The sequence below is a fragment of the Giraffa tippelskirchi genome, chromosome 2, assembly GCF_054371585.1.
Source record: "Giraffa tippelskirchi isolate mGirTip1 chromosome 2, T2T-mGirTip1v1.2.pri, whole genome shotgun sequence".
Lineage (NCBI taxonomy): Eukaryota > Metazoa > Chordata > Mammalia > Artiodactyla > Giraffidae > Giraffa > Giraffa tippelskirchi.
Genome location: NC_137276.1, coordinates 99,749,496 through 99,766,898, shown reverse-complemented (window position 1 = coordinate 99,766,898; position 17,403 = coordinate 99,749,496). Strand labels below are relative to the sequence as shown.

The 17,403-nt window shown below is 38.8% G+C and overlaps 1 protein-coding gene across 50 annotated transcripts in view; it reads left to right on the top strand.

Annotated features, from left to right (window-relative positions):
- The window catches only part of CEP63 (centrosomal protein 63), an 86,682-nt gene that overhangs the window by 52,978 nt on the left and 16,301 nt on the right, over positions 1–17,403 (top strand). For 49 of the 50 annotated variants that reach the window (XM_081569713.1, XM_081569748.1, XM_081569714.1 and 46 more), the window contains 3 exons: positions 6,936–7,169; positions 7,453–7,592; positions 10,310–10,447. In XM_081569713.1, coding sequence (XP_081425839.1) covers positions 6,936–7,169; positions 7,453–7,592; positions 10,310–10,447 — 512 coding nt within the window. The remainder of the gene's footprint in view (positions 1–6,935; positions 7,170–7,452; positions 7,593–10,309; positions 10,448–17,403) is intronic. The other variant, XM_081569725.1, reaches the window with a different exon arrangement.

Sequence of the window (17,403 nt, the reverse complement as noted above, 5' to 3'; positions counted from 1 at the left end):
GTCAGTTCTTTGCATCAGGTGGCTGAAGTATTGGAGTTTCAGCTTCAGCATCAGTCCCGTCCAATGAATATTTAGGGCTGATTTCCTCTACGATTGACTGGTTTGATTCCTTGCAGTCCAAGGGACTCTCAAGAGTCTTCTCCAACACCACAGCTCAAAAGAATCATTTCTTTGGCGCTCAGCTATCTTTATGGTCCAACTCTCACATCCATACATGACTACTGGAAAAACCATAACTTTGACTAGACGAACCTTTGTCAGCAAAATAATGTTTCTGCTTTTTAATATGCTATCTAGGTTTGTCATAGCTTTTCTTCCAAGGAGCAAGTGTCTTTTAATTTCATGGCTGCAGTCATCATCTGCAGTGATTTTGGAGTCCAAGAAAATTGAATTGGAGAACATATTTGCAAATGATTTATTTTATAAGGAGTTTAATATCTAAAATATACAAAGAACTTAAAGAGGTCAAGGTCAAAAAACAACCTGATTTTAAAAATGGGCAGAGGACCTGAATAGACATTTTTCCAAAGGAGACATAGAGACTTGAGAAAAGATACTCAGCATCGCTAATCATCAGGAAAATGCAATTCAAAACCGCAGTGAGATACCATCTCACACCTATCAGAATGGCTCTTATCCAAAGGTAACAAATAAGTGTTGAAGAAGATGAAGAGAGAGGGGAACCCTCATGCACTGTTGTGTGTGTACTCTGTCATGTCCAACTCTTGCAACCCCATGGATTGTAGCCCACCAGGCTCCTCTGTCCATGGAATTTTCCAGGCAACAGTACTGGAGTGAGTTACCATTTCCTACTCTGGTAGATCTTCCTGACCCAGGAATTGAACCCAAGTCTCTTGCGTCTCCTGCATTGGCAGGCGGATTCTTTATCATTGTGCCATCTGGGAAGCCCCCATGCAATGTTGGTGGGAATAGAAATTTGGAGCACAGCATAGAGATGCCTTAAAAATTAAAAAAAGAACTACCATATGATCTAACAATTACAATTCTGTCCATTTTTCCAAAAAAAGATTAATTCGAAAGGATATGTGCACCTGTATGTTCTTTGCATCATTATTCACAGTAATAAAGATACAGAGGCAACCCAAGTGTCCATTGATAGATGAATGGATAAAGAAAATGTGGTATATGAGTCATAAAAAAGAATGAAATTTTACCACTTGCAGCAATGTGGATGTCCCTAGAGGATATTATGCCAAGTGAAATAAGACAGAGAAAAACAAATTCCATATGACTTCACTTACATGTGGAATCTGAGATGAAACAAAACAGAAACAGACTCATAGATCCAGAGAACAAACTGGTAGCTGTCATGGAGGAGAGGATGAGGGGAGTTGGGCAAAATAGGAAGGAAATTAATTTAAATTTCCAGTTATAAAATAGTTAAGTTATGGGATGTGATGTGCAGCATAGGAAATATAGTTTATAATACTGTAATGGCTTTGTACAGTGAGAGATGGCTATTAGACTTGTCATGGTGATCAGTAATAATGTATACGTGTTGAATCACTATGTTTTACACCTGAAACTAACATACTGTATGTCATCTGTACTTCAATGTAAAAAAAAGGAAAAAAAGGCTGTATTTTTGATGCTGTAGAACTAAGGTATTGGTTAGTTTTTATGTATCAAATCTAGACTCGCTGGTTAAACTGTAGCTTAGTTAAATTATTAATTTCAACACCAGTTTACTTGAAGATCACAGATTTGAACTGAATGTTAAATAGCTATTACAGTGTTAAAAAGACAATGCTAATGTTTTGCATACACGTATTGTCTTTCATCCTGAGCATCCAGTTGATCAGTGGTTTTCTAGCTGTGTTCTGCCAAGCCCCGGGGTTGCTGTGCAATTTAAAGTAGGGTGGGAGGTTCAGTAAGCTGGGCTATTTCTCTTACCACCATGATCCAATATCTTCAGTGTTTTATTCTGTGCAGAATTCTGTGTAAGTTTTCCCCTTGTTGAGGTGGGTAGTTTATGTGGTATTTTAAAAGTTTGGAGGTAGTTGCATCCTGGCAGTTATTCCTGTGCATCTAAACCTGTTGATGTTCTTTTTTCACACTATTGTAGGAATCTGGTTATAAGTTTTTGATTCTTTATGCTAGACTCTTGGTCTGTAATTTATATAAACACTGTTTTTCTGCCTCTTTGCCTTTCTCCTCCCGCCCTCTCTCTGGCTTATGGGCATCATTGAGCATCTGCTTTACGTGACCATAGTAGGATTTTGGCCCTGTACTATATACAATAAAATCTTTAAATCCACAGCAGATAGATTTCCCAGAGACATTTCCACTTAAATTTCTAAAATAAAATTGTGTGCTTTACCTTTTAAAAATATTTAGAATAAGGAAAGTTTTACTTACACAAATGGTTTATGTCTGTCTTCAGTGTGAAGATGAAGTACCTTTCAGGATGTGGAATTAAACTTGTGAAAAATTAGAAAGTTGGGAGCTAAAAACCAGTGTAGCTGGGATACAAAACCTAAAAAATCATCCAAATCTACAGGAATTGTGTACTACATGTCCATGAGATAGTTGGTAAAGTGGCTTGTCTTCTCCTTCTCTTGATACTGTCTTTTACAGAGCAAAAGTTTTAATTTTAATGAATTTCAGCTTATCAGTTATTTCTTTCAGGGATCATATCTTTGGTGTTGTATTTATAAAGGTACCACTATACCCAAAGTTAGCTACATTTTCTCCTATATTATCTTCCAAGAGTTTTGTAAGTTTTGCATTTTACATTTAGGTCTATGATCCATTTTAATTAATTTTTGTGGAGAGTGTAAAGCCTTTGTCAGACATGTCTTTTTTTTTTTTTTTTTGCATACAGTTGTCCAGTTTTTTCAGCACCATTTGTTGAAGAGACTGTCTTTGCTCCATCTTATTACCTTTGTATCAAAGATCAGTTGACTATATTTATAAGGGTCAGTTTCTGGGCTCTGTATTCTGTTCCCTTAATCTATTTGTCTGTTCTCTTGCTGATACTACACTGTTGATTACTATAGCTTTATAGTAAATCTTGAAGTTAGGTAACATCAGTCAGCCAACTTTGTTCTTCTCTTTTGCTATTGTATTGACTATTCTGACTCTTTGCCTCTCCCTGTAAACTTTAGAATCAGTTTTGTTGATATTCACAAAATATTGATAACTTGCTGATATTTTGATTGGGATTGTATTGAATTCATAGATAATATTGGGTAGAACTGACATTTTGACAGTATTCTTCCTTTCCATGAACATGGAATATCTCTTCATTTATTCTTTGATATCGTTCATCAGAGTTCTGTAGTTCTTCTCTTGTACATCTTGTACATATTTTATTAGATTTATACTTAAGTAATTTCTTTAGGTGTTAATATAAATAGTGCTGTGTTTTTTTTGTTTTTTAATTTTTATTTTATTCATTTGGCTGCAATGGGCCTTAGTTGCAGCATCATACCGGCTTCTGTAGTTGTGGGGAGTGGGCTTAGTTGCTCCAAGGCATGTGGGATCTTAGCTGCCTGACCAGGGATTGAACCTGTGTCCTCTGCATTGCAAGGCAGATTCTTAACTACTGGACTACTGGGAAAGTCCTGAATTTTGTTTTTAATTTAAATTCCACATGTTTACTTTGGGCATATAGGAAAATGGTTGACTTTTATATATTAACCTTGTATCTTGCAACCTTGCTATAGTTGCTTATTAACTCAAGGGGATTTTTGTTTTTTTTGGTTGATTCTTTCAGATTTTCTACAAAGATGATCACATCATCTGTGGATAAAGGTAGTTTTATGACTTCTTTCCTGATCTGTATACCTTTTATTTTCTTTTCTTGCCTTACTGCATTAACTAGGACATCCCCTGTGATGTTGAGAAGGAGTGATGTGAGGATAGATCGTTGCCTTATATCTGATCTTTGTAGGAAAGTGTCAAGTTTCCCAACATTAAGTATAATGTTAGCTGTATGATTTCTGTAGAAAGTCTTTGTCAAGTTGAGAAAGTTCCTCTCTATTCCTAGTTTTTATCATGGAGGTTTTTTTTTTCCTATCATGAATATATTATATATACACATATATATGTATGTATATTATGTTTTTTAGTTGGAGAACAATTGCTTTACAATGTTGTGGTGGTCTCTGCAGTACATCAGTGTGAATCAGTCATGATTATATATATATCACCTCTCTCTTGAGCCTCCCTACCCACCTCATTCCACCCCTCTAAGCTGTCATAGAATGCTAGACTGGGCTCCCTGTGTTATACAGCAGCTTCCCACTAGGAAAGTTACCTATTTTACACATGATAGTGTATATATGTCAGTGCTACTTTCTCAGTTTGTCCTACCCTCTCCTTCCCACGCCATGTCTACCAGTTTGTTCCTTACATCTGCATTTCTGTTTCTCTATAAATAGGTTCATCAGTACTGTTTTTCTGGAGTCCATATATATGCATTAATATATGATATTTGTTTTCCTCTTTCTGGCTTACTTCACTCGATATAATAGGCTCTAGGTTCATCCACCTCACTAAAACTACTCAAATTCATTCCTTTTTATGGCTGAGTAATATTCCATTGTACATATGTACCACAACTACTTTATTTTTATTTCTAGCTTTATAAATTTTTTTTAATTGGTGAAAATTGATTTACATTGTTGTGTCAGTTTCTGCCATATAACAATGAGAATCAGTCATGCTGCTGCTGCTAAGTCGCTTCAGTCGTGTCCGACTCTGTGCGACCCCATAGATGGCAGCCCACCAGGCTCCACCGTCCCTGGGATTCTCCAGGCAAGAATACTGGAGTGGGTTGCCATCTCCTCTCCAGTGCATGAAAGGCAAAAGTGAAAGTGAAGTCGCTCAATTGTGTCCGACTCTTCGCGACCCCATGGACTATAGCCTACCAGGCTCCTCCATCTATCCGCTCCATGTTGAGCCTTCCTCCCCTCCCCTCATCCCACCCCTCTAGGTCATCACCAGAGCACCAGACTGGGCTCCCTGTGTTATATAGCAACTTTCCACTGACTATCTGTTTTATACATGATAGTGTATGTATGTCAGTGGTACTTGCTCAACTGATCTCACTCTCACCTTCCCCCGCTGTGTCAAGTCTGTTCTCTACTAGGTTCATCAGTACCATTTTTCTAGATTCCATATATATGTGTTAATATATAATACTTGTTTTTTTCTTTCTGACTTACTTCACTCTATATAAGAGGCTCTAGGTTCATCTACCTCACTACAGCTGACTCAAATTTATTCCTTTTTATGACTGAGTGTATTCCATTGTCGGGAGAAATATCAATAACCTCAGATATGTGGAGGACACCACCCTTATGGCAGAAAGTGAAGAAGAACTAAAGAGCCTCTTGATGAAAGTGAAAGAGGAGAGTGAAAAAGTTGGCTTAAAGCTCAACGTTCAGAAAACTAAGATCATGGCATCCGGTCCAATCACTTCATGGCAAATAGATGGGGAAACAGTGGAAACAGTGTCAGACTTTATTTTTTTGGGCTCCAAAATCACTGCTGATGGTGATTGCAGCCATGAAATTAAAAGACGTTTACTCCTTGGAAGGAAGGGTATGGCCAACCTAGATAGCATATTTAAAAGCAGAGACATTACTTTGCCAACAAAAGTCCGTCTAGTCAAGGCTATGGTTTTTCCAGTGGTCATGTATGGATGTGAGAGTTGGACGGTGAAGAAAGCTGAGTGCCGAAAAATTGATGCTTTTGAACTGTGGTGTTGGAGAAGACTCTTGAGAGTCCCTTAGACTGCAAGGAGATCCAATCAATCCATCCTAAAAGAGATCAATCCTGAGTGTTCATTGGAAGGTCTGATGTTGAAGCTGAAACTCCAATACTTTGGCCACCTCATGCGAAGAGTTGACTCATTGGAAAAGACCCTAATGCTGGGTAGGATTGGGGGTGGGAGGAGAAGGGGACGACAGAGGATGAGATGGTTGGATGGCATCACCGACTCGATGGACATGGGTTTGGGTAGACTCTGGGAGTTGGTGATGGACAGAGAGGCCTGGTGTGCTGCAGTTCATGGGGTCGCAAAGAGTCGGACACGACTGAGTGACTGAACTGAACTGAACTGATATTCCATTGTACCACAGCTTCTTTATCCATCAACTGTTGATGGACATCCAGGTTGCTTCCATGTCCTGGCTGTTGTAAACAGTGCTGTGATGAACATTGGGGTACATGTGTCATTTTGAATTGTGGCTTTCTCAGGGTATGTGCCCAGTGGTGGGATTGCTGGGTCATATGGTAGTTTGGGGGCTTCCCTAGTGGGTCAGTGATAAAGAATCTGCCTGCAATTCAGGAGACCACCTTCTACGCAAGGGATGTGGGTTCGATCCCTGGATTGGGAATATCGTCTGGAGAAGAAAATGGCAACCCACTCTAGTATTCTTGCCTGGGAAATCCCATGGACAAAGGAGCTTGGAGGGCTACAGTCCATGGGGTCACAAGAGCTAGACGCGACTTAGCGACTAAACCACCACATAGTGGTTTTATTCCTAGTTTGTTGTGAATCTCCATACTGTAGTGGCAATACCAGTTTACGTTCCCACCAACAGTGCAGTAGGGTTCTATTTTCTCTACATCCTCTCTAGCATCATTGTTTGTAGTTTTTTTGCTGGTGACCATTCTGATTGGTATGAGGTGATACCTCATTGTAGTTTTGATTTGTATTTCTCTAATGATGAGTGATGTGAGCACCTTTTCATGTGTTTATTGGAGATCTGTATGCCTTCTTTGGAGAAATGTCTGCTTAAATTTTTTGTTCATTTTTTGACTGGACTGGTGAATGCATTATAGATTTTTAATGATCTATTGCTGTATGTTTTTATGGAGGTAAAACTCAGTTTCATTTGAGTCTTCCTTGTTCATTGATTATACTTTTACTTTTACCAATTGGTAAATTTGTGTGTTTTTAGGCTCAGCTTGCCAATCGGAAACAAAAATTAGAGTCTGTGGAACTGTCCAGCCAGTCGGAAATTCAGCACCTGAGCAGTAAGCTGGAGCGGGCCAATGATACTATCTGTGCCAATGAGTTGGAAATAGAGCGCCTCACCATGAGAGTCAATGACTTGGTTGGAACCAATATGACTATTATGCAAGAGCAGCGGCAGAAAGAAGAAAAATTGAGGGAATCTGAAAAACTGCTAGAGGTATATTTTTAAATTGTTATATACTATAACTGAGGAAATGTGTGTATGTATGTTTTAAGAGAAACTAATTAACCTAGAGCTAGGTTCCAAAATCTGCAGTTTCTTACCTACTCTGTAGCCAGTGGATCAGATAATTGATATTAATAACAGGATCAGATATTAATAATGGGCCTATTAATATTGTATCTGTTATATAATTTACAGTTTGACTCCCTGGCTTCCTTTTCTCGTGAAATAGAAAAACTGTCATAACATCTTACTTTTTTTCTGAGTATTTTTACAGGTTCTGCAAGAAGAAAAGAGAGAATTGAAGGCAGCTCTTCAGACTCAAGAAAATTTTATCCATGATGCAAGAATACAAAAGGAGAAGCTACAAGCAAAATTAAAGGCAGTTGACACTCAACACACAGTAGAGACCATAAGGTATAACCTTAAATATTATTAGTCTTAGTCACAGGGTTGTTTGACATTAAGCATGGTTTTTAATATTGCTTATTCATAATTTTGTGCTTGGTCATATTATAGATTTTCTTAGTTTGAATTTCTGAGTTAAGTTTTTAGGGTATTAGATAATATTGTATGGTTATTTTTTTCTACCTTCAGTTTGGGTCCCCTAACCAAGAACCTCTGATGTTTAGAAAGTTAGAAACCCTTTTGTCAATCTGTATGGGCTTCCCAGGTGGTGCAGTGCTAAAGAATCCAACTACCAATGCAAGAGACATGGGTTCAATCCCCTGGGTTGGGAAGATCCTCTGGAGGAGGAAATGACAACCCACGCCATTATTCTTGCCAGGATGATCCCATGGACAGAGGAGCCTGGTAGGCTGCAGTCCATGGGGTTGCAAAGAGTCAGACATGACTTAGTGACTATTCTCTCTCTGTCTCTTGTTAATTTGTACCCTTGCTGAAACTACAAACGTGAAAGGAATTATAGTCTTATGTCTCCTGGGAGGCCTACCTTCTTTGGTAAAATAGATCATGATTAGTAGCTGGTAAGGACATGTGCTTATCTTCTGTGAGAACTCCAAAATTACAACTTACTGCTGAACAACCGTCAACAGAAGAATGTTGGCTCCCACCAAAAAGATATCCCACGTCCGAGGGCAAAAGAGAAGCCCTAGCAAGATGGTAGGAGGGGCACAGTCATGTTTAGAGTCAAACCGCATACCAGCCAGAGACGCTCAGAGGGCTCAAACAAACGTTGTGCCACTGGGACCCAGAGATTCCACAGAGACTGAGCCAGAACTGTGTTTGAGTGTCTCCTGCAGAGGTACATGTCAGCAGTGGCCTGCTGCAGAGGCAGGGGCTCTGGGTGCAATAGACCTGGGTATGTTATAACCCCTCTTGGAGGAGGTCACCATTAACCCCACCATAGAGCAGCCAGAAGTTACACAGTACTGGAGAAACAGACTCTCGGAGGGCACAAACAAAACCTTGTGCACACCAGGACCCAGGAGAAAGGAGCAGTGACCCCACAAGAGACTGACCCAGACTTGCCTGTGAGTGTCCAGGAGTCTCTGGTAGAGGTGTGGGTCGGTGGTGGCCTGCTGCAGGGTCAGAGGCACTGCGTGCCTGGATCCTTTTGAAGGAGGTCTCTATTATTTTCATTATCTCCACCATAGTTTGGCCTCAGGTCAAACCAAAGGGAGGAAACACAACCCCTGCCCCCATCAACAGAAAATTGGATTAAAGATTTACTGAACATGGCCCCACCCATCAGAACAAGACCCAGTTTCCCCCTCAGTCAGTTTCTCCCATCAGGAAGCTTCTATAAGCCTCTTATCCTTCTCCATCAGAGGGCAGACAGACTGAAAACCATAGTCACAGAAAACTAACCAAACTGATCACATGGACCACAACCTTGTCTAACTCAGTGAAACTATAAGCCATGCTGTGTAGGGCCACCCAAGATGGACAGGTCATGGTGGAGAGTTCTAACAAAACGTGTTCCACTGGAGAAGGGAATGGCAAACCACTTCAGTATTCTTGCCTTGAGAACCCCATGAACAGTATAAAAAGGCAAAAAGATAGGACACTGATAGAAGAACTCCCCAGGTCAGTAGGTGTCCAATATGCTACTGGAGATCAGTGGAGAAATAACTCCAGAAAGAATGAAGAGATGGAGCCAAAGCAAAAACAGCACCTAGTTGTGGATGTGGCTGGTAATGGAAGTAAAGTCTGATGCTGTAAAGAGCAATATTGCATAGGAACCTGGAATGTTAAGTCCGTGAATCAAGGCAAATTTGAAGCGATCAAACAGGAGATGGCAAGAGTGAACATCAACATTTTAGGAATCAGTGAACTAAAATAGACTGGAATGGGTGAATTTAACTCAGATGACCATTATATCTTGGAGAAGGCAATGGCACCCCACTCCAGTACTCTTGCCTGGAAAATCCCATGGATGGAGGAGCCTGGTGGGCTGCAGTCCATGGGGTCACTAAGAGTTGGACACGACTAAGCAACTTCACTTTCCCTTTCCCCTATGGGCAAGAATCCCTTAGAAGAAATGGAATAGCCATCATAGTCAACCAAAGAGTCTGAAATGCAGTACTTGGATGCAATCTCAAAAACAATAGAATGATCTCTGTTCGTTTCCAAGGCAAACCATTGAGTATCACAGTAATCCAAGTCTATGCCCCGACCAGTAATGCTGAAGAAGCTGAACGGTTCTGTGAAGACCTACAAGACCTTCTAGAAGTAACACCCGAAAAAGATGGCCTTTTCATTATAGGGGACTGGAATGCAAAAGTAGGATGTTAAGAGACACCTGGAGTAACAGGCAGATTTGGCCTTGGAGTACAGAATGAAGCAGGGCAAAGGCTAACAGAGTTTTGCCAAGAGAACGCACTGGTCATAGCAAACACCCTCTTCCAGCAACACAAGAGAAGACTCTACACATGGACATCACCAGATGGTCAATACCAAAATCAGATTGATTATATTCTTTGCAGCCAAAGATGGAGAAGCTCTATACAGTCAGATAACTTTTTGTTTTTTTTTTGGTAAACCAGCAAACAGACTAAAGAACTCTGAAGAGTTTCATTACTAAAAAGAGTTGGGAAAATATGAACTGCCTCTGTGTTGTTTTTGTTTGCAAAGATATAGGCCTTTAACAGTCCTCCTATGTCTTCCTGTAGACCACTGGAGGAACCTCTGGCAGAAAGGAGGTATGCCTCCAAAGAGCAGGGGGACTTACAGGATGTACTCAGCCAGCTGGATTTTACCCACACTAGTGAAGAGCTTCTTCAGGCAGAGGTGACGCGTCTGGAAGGCAGGTAGATAATTACATGCATTTCAGCAATGTTCAAATTGTTAGAAGCTATTTCAATCATTGTATTGATAAACTAAGCTAATATAACAAATGAAAACATGTTTTTTCCTCCAGCTTTCACAAATTGACCTAACTTCTGATTTCATTGAAATTAAAGGAGAACTTTGATCTCAATTAAAGGAGAACTTCCTGATCTTTTTACCACCAAACCTACCAGTCAGCCTGCACCTGTCTGTGCCCGTAATCTGTTAAGAGTGGATGAATCAGTGGATGACATGTCTGTGCTTCTAAGATTCCACTTATGTATAGTTTCTACAGTTTTTTCTTTTATTTTTTACATTGTCAATTCCTAATCTCTGCTGAGTCATTTCCCCTGGTATAAAATATGTTTTAATATTCCTCATCTTGGGAAAAATATGAAAACCCTCCTTTAATTCTACATCCCTGTCAAGTTACTTCCATATTTCTCTGCTCTTCTTCAAAACCCATTTCTTCAAGAGGTGTCTATATTGTCTCTCTGTATGTCTTCACATTTCTCCCATGCAGAAGGCCTTCAGTTAGACTGGCTTTCCCCTCTACCCACCACCTCACTGGAGCTTCTCTTGGGGAGGTCTCACTGGACATGTGGTACTCCTTCCTTCTGTTCTGAAATGCTGTTGCTATGTCCTTGTGTGTTGATTGAATCCTTATTTATGCTTGACTATGCCCAGCTCACTTGTATTACCATACAGTGAAATTTTTTTTTTTTGTCATACTGCAGAACTTTTTGATTGGGAGCAGTTTGATATTTTATTTTAAACGTAAATCACAGTCATTTGTACTGTAATGTTTTCTGCATGTAGAAGATAAAAATATATAAACTGTTAGCCTGCAGGGAAACAACCAACCAAAAAATTTCCATTTTGCCTTTTGTTACTAAACAAATTTGTTTAGTAACAAATTTTTGTCCCTACTCTAACTAATATATCTTTTATTTCTGTTTTTGGAAACCACTAAATATTTTCTTTGCATAGTAAATATACATGCATCCACAGAGTTTTTGCTTTATTTCTCGCCTTGAAATACTTAAGATATTCTTAGTTCTCATTACTGAAGTATATGTGCACACTGTAGATTGAATAAAATAAAGTTTAATATTCTTATTGATGGGCTTCCCTAGTGGCTCAGACGGTAAAGAATCCGCCTACAGTGTGGCAGACCTAGGTTCAATCCCTGGGTTGGGAAGATCCCCTGGAGGAGGGCTTGGCAACCCACTCAAGTATTCTTGCCTGGAGAATCCCCATGGACAGAGGAGCCTGGTGGGCTACAATCCATGGGGTCACAAAGAGTTGGACACAGCTAAGCACAGCACAGCACATTCTTATTGACATGGCTTCCTTCCCTGGTGGCTCAGCAGGTAAGGAATCCATTTGTACCAATGAAGGAGACGCAGGTTAAATCCTTGAGTTGGGACATTCCCCTGGAGAAGGTACGGCAACCCACTCCAGAATTCTTGCCTGGGAAATCCCATGGACAGAGGAACCTGGTGGGGATCCATAGGATCACAAAAGAGGTGGACACGACTTAGCGGCGAAACAACAATGACAAATTGTTATTGGTATTAGAGATAATATTTACATTTTTTTATCATAGATTTTCCATTGATTAACTTTTTAGTGATCTTTTACATGTTTTGCTATGCTTTTGGCAGACTCTGAAGACTTGTGTCTTGCTTCTGACACACTGCCAACCTGGAACACCTTATTCTCTTTAGGCCTCGATTTTCCCATCTTTATTTATTTATTTTTTTAATTTATTTATTTTAGTTGGGGGCTAATTACTTTACAATATTGTAATAGTTTTTGCCATACATTGACATGAATCAGCCATGGGTTTACATGTGTTCCCCTTCCTGGACCCCCTCCCACCTCCCTCCCCATCCCATCCCTCTGGGACATCCCATTGCCCCAGCCCTGAGCATTTGTCTCATGCATCGAACATGGAATGGTGTTCTGTTTCACATATGATAATATACATGTTTCAATGCTATTCTCCCAGAACGTCCCACCCTCCCCTTCTCCCTCAGAGTCCATAAGACTGTTCTATGCATCTGTGTCTCTTATTCTGTCTCGCATATAGGGTTATCGTTACCATCTTTCAAATTCCATATATATGCATTAGTATACTGTATTGGTGTTTTTCTTTCTGGCTTACTTCACTCTGAATAATGGGCTCCAGTTTCATCCATCTCAATAGAACCGATTCAAATGTATTTTTTTTTTAATGACTGAGTAATATTCCATTGTGTATATGTACCACAGCTTCCTTATCCATTCGTCTGCTGATGGACATCTAGGTTGCTTCCATGTCCTGGCTATTGTAAACAGTGCTGCGATGAACAGTGGGGTACACGCGTCTCTTTCAATTCTGGTTTCCTCAGTGTGTATGCCCAGCAGTGGGATTGCTGGGTCATATGGCAATTCTATTCCCAGTTTTTTAAGGAATCTCCACACTGTTCTCCATAGTGGCTGACCTAGTTTGCATTCCCACCAACAGTGTAAGAGGGTTCCCTTTTCTCCACACCCTTTCCAGCATTTATTGCTTGTAGACTTTTGGATAGCAGCCATTCTGACTGGTGTGAAATGGTACCTCATTGTGGTTTTGATTTGCATTTCTCTAATAATGAGTGATATTGAGCATCTTTTCATGTGTTTGTTAGCCATCTGTATTTCTTCTTTGGAGAAATGTCTGTTTAGTTCTTTGGCCCATTTTTTGATTGGGTTGTTTATTTTTCTGGAATTCAGCTGCAAGAGTTGCTTGTATATTTTTGATATTAATTGTTTTTCTGTTGCTTCATTTGCTATTATTTTCTTCCATTCTGAAGGCTGTCTTTTCACCTTGCTTATAGTTTTCTTTGTTGTGCAAAAGCTTTTAATTTTAATTAGGTCCCATTTGTTTATTTTTGCTTTTATTTCCAATATTCTGGGAGGTGGGTCATGGAGGATCCTGCTGTGGTTTATGTCGGAGAGTGTTTTGCCTATGTTTTCTTCTAGGAGTTTTATAGTTTCTGGTCTTACATTTAGATCTTTAATCCATTTTGAGTTTATTTTTGTGTATGGTGTTAGGAAGTGTTCTAGTTTCATTCTTTTACAAGTGGTTGACCAGTTTTCCCAGCACGACTTGTTAAAGAGATTGTCTTTTCTCCATTGTATATTCTTGCCTCCTTTGTCAAAGATAAGGTGTCCATATGTGCGTGGGTTTATCTCTGGGCTTTCTATTTTGTTCCATTGATCTATATTTCTATCTTTGTGCCAGTACCATACTGTCTTGATGACTGTGGCTTTGTAGTATAGCCTGAAGTCAGGCAGGTTGATTCCTCCAGTTCCATTCTTCTTTCTCAAGATTGCTTTGGCTATTCGAGGTTTCTTATATTTCCATACAAATTGTGAAATGATTTGTTCTAGTTCTGTGAAAAATACCATTGGTAGCTTGATAGGGATTGCATTGAATCTATAGATTGCTTTGGGTAGTATACTCATTTTCACTATATTAATTCTTCCAATCCGGGTAGTATACTCATATTTACTATATTAATTCTTCCAATCCATGAACACGGTATATTTCTCCATCTGTTTGTGTCCTCTTTGATTTCTTTCACCAGTGTTTTATAGTTTTCTATATATAAGTCTTTTGTTTCTTTAGGTAGGTATATTCCTAAGTATTTTATTCTTTTTGTTGCAATGGTGAATGGTATTGATTCCCTAATTTCTCTTTCTGTTTTCTCATTATTGATGTATAGGAATGCAAGGGATTTCTGTGTGTTAATTTTATATCCTGCAACTTTACTATATTCATTGATTAGCTCTGGTAATTTTCTGGTAGAATCTTTAGGGTTTTCTATGTAGAGGATCATGTCATCTGCAAACAGTGAGAGTTTTACTTCTTCTTTTCCTATCTGTATTCCTTTTTTTCTTTTTCAGCTCTGATTGCTGTGGCCAAAACTTCCAAAACTATGTTGAATAATAGTGGTGAAAGTGGGCATCCTTGTCTTGTTCCTGACTTTAGGGGAAACGCTTTCAATTTTTCACCATTGAGGATAATGTTTGCTGTGGGTTTGTCATATATAGCTTTTATTATGTTGAGATATGTTCCTTCTATTCCTGCTTTCTGGAGGGTTTTTATCATAAATGGATGTTGAATTTTGTCAAAGGCTTTTTCTGCATCTATTGAGATAATCATATGGTTTTTATCTTTCAATTTGTTAATGTGGTGTATTACATTGATTGATTTGCAGATGTTAAAGAAACCTTGCATTCCTGGGATAAAGCCCACTTGGTCATGATGTATGATCTTTTTAATATGGTGTTGGATTCTGTTTGCTAGAATTTTATTAAGGATTTTTGCATCTATGTTCATCAGTGATATTGGCCTGTAGTTTTCTTTTTTTGTGGCATCTTTGTCTGGTTTTGGAATTAGGGTGATGGTGGCCTCATAGAATGAGTTTGGACGTTTACCATCTTCTGCAATTTTCTGGAAGAGTTTGAGTAGGATAGGTGTTAGCTCTTCTCTAAATTTTTGGTAGAATTCCGCTGTGAAGCCGTCTGGTCCTGGGCTTTTGTTTGCCGGAAGATTTCTGATTACAGTTTCGATTTCCGTGCTTCTGATGGGTCTGTTAAGATCTTCTATTTCTTCCTGGTTCAGTTTTGGAAAGTTATACTTTTCTAAGAATTTGTCCATTTCTTCCAAGTTGTCCATTTTATTGGCATATAGCTGTTAGTAGTAGTCTCTTATGATCCTTTGTATTTCTGTGGAGTCTGTTGTGATCTCTCCATTTTCATTTCTAATTTTGTTGATCTGATTCTTCTCCCTTTGTTTCTTGATGAGTCTGGCTAATGGCTTGTCAATTTTGTTTATCTTCTCGAAAAACCAGCTTTTAGTTTTGTTGATTTTTGCTATGGTCTCTTTTGTTTCTTTTGCATTTATTTCTGCCCTAATTTTTAAGATTTCTTTCCTTCTACTGACCCTGGGGTTCTTCATTTCTTCCTTCTCTAATTGCTTTAGGTGTAGAGTTAGGTTATTTATTTGATTTTTTTCTTGTTTCTTGAGGTACGCCTGTATTGCTATGAACCTTCCCCTTAGCATTGCTTTTACAGTGTCCCATAGGTTTTGGGTTGTTGTGTTTTCATTTTCATTCGTTTCTATGCATAATTTGATTTCTTTTTTGATTTATTCTGTGATTTGTTGGTTATTCAGAAGTGTGTTGTTTAGCCTCCATATGTTGGAATTTTTAATAGTTTTTTTCCTGTAATTGAGGTCTAATCTTACTGCATTGTGGTCAGAGAAGATGGCTGGGATGATTTCAATTTTTTGGAATTTGCCAAGGCTAGATTTATAGCCCAGGATGTGATCTATCCTGGAGAAAGTTCCATGTGCACTTGAGAAAAAGGTGAAATTGATTGTTTTGGGGTGGAAAGTCCTGTAAATATCAATTAAATCTAATTTGTATATTGTATCATTTAAAGTTTGTGTTTCCTTGTTAATTTTCTGTTTAGTTGATCTATCCATATGTGTGAGTGGAGTATTAAAGTCTCCCACTATTATTGTGTTATTGTTAATTTCCCCTTTCATACTTGTTAGTATTTGCCTAATATATTGTGGTGCTCCTATGTTGGGTGCATATATATTTATAATTGTTACATCTTCTTCTTGGATTGATCCTTTGATCATTATGTAGTGTCCTTCTTTGTCCCTTTTCACGGCCTTTATTTTAAAGTCTATTTTATCTGAAATTAGTATTGCAACTCCTGCTTTCTTTTGGTCTCCTTTTGCATGAAATATGTTTCTCCATCCCTTCACTTTCAGTCTGTGTGTGTTCCTAGTTTTGAGGTGGGTCTCTTGTAGACAGCATATATAGGGGTCTTGTTTTTGTATCCATTCAGCCAGCCTTTGTCTTTTGGTTGGGGCATTCAACCCATTTACATTTTAGGTAATTATTGATAAGTATGATCCCGTTGCCATTTACTTTGTTGTTTTGAGTTCGTGTTGAAACATCCTTTCTGTGTTTCCTGTTTAGAGAAGATCCTTTAGCATTTGTTGGAGAGCTGGTTTGGTGGTGCTGAATTCCCTCAGCTCTTGCTTGTCTGTAAAGCTTTTGAATTCTCCTTCATATCTGAATGAGATCCTTGCCGGGTACAGTAATCTGGGTTGTAGATTATTCTCTTTCATTACTTTAAGTATGTCCTGCCATTCCATTCTAGCCTGAAGAGTTTCTATTGAAAGATCAGCTGTTATCCTTATGGGGATCCCCTTGTGTGTTATTTGTTGTTTTTCCCTTGCTGTTTTTAATATTTGTTCTTTGTGTTTGATCTTTGTTAATTTGATTAATATGTGTCTTGGGGTGTTTCGCCTTGGGTTTATCCTGTTTGGGACTCTCTGGGTTTCTTGGACTTCTGTGACTATTTCCTTCCTCATTTTAGGGAAATTTTCAACTATTATCTCCTCGAGTATTTTTTCATGGCCTTTCCTTTCATCTTCTTCTTCTGGGACTCCTATGATTCGAATGTTGGGGTGTTTCATATTGTCCCAGAGGCCCCTGAGGTTTTACTCATTTCTTTTGATTCTTTTTTCTTTTTTCCTCTCTGCTTTGTTTATTTCCATCATTCTATCTTCTACCTCACTTATCCTATCTTCTGCCTCCGTTATTCTACTGTTAGTTCCCTCCAGAGTGTCTTTTATCTCCTTTATTTCATTATTCATTATATATTGACTCCTTTTTATTTCTTCTAGGTCCTTGATAAACATTTCTTGCATCTTCTCAATCCTTGTCTCCAGGCTATTTATCTGTAACTCCATTTTGCTTTCAGGATTTTGGATCATTTTTATTATCATTATTCTAAATTCTTTTTCAGATGGATTCCCTATCTCCTCCTCTTTGGTTTGGTTTGGTGGGCATTTCTCATTTTCCTTTACTTGCTGAGTATT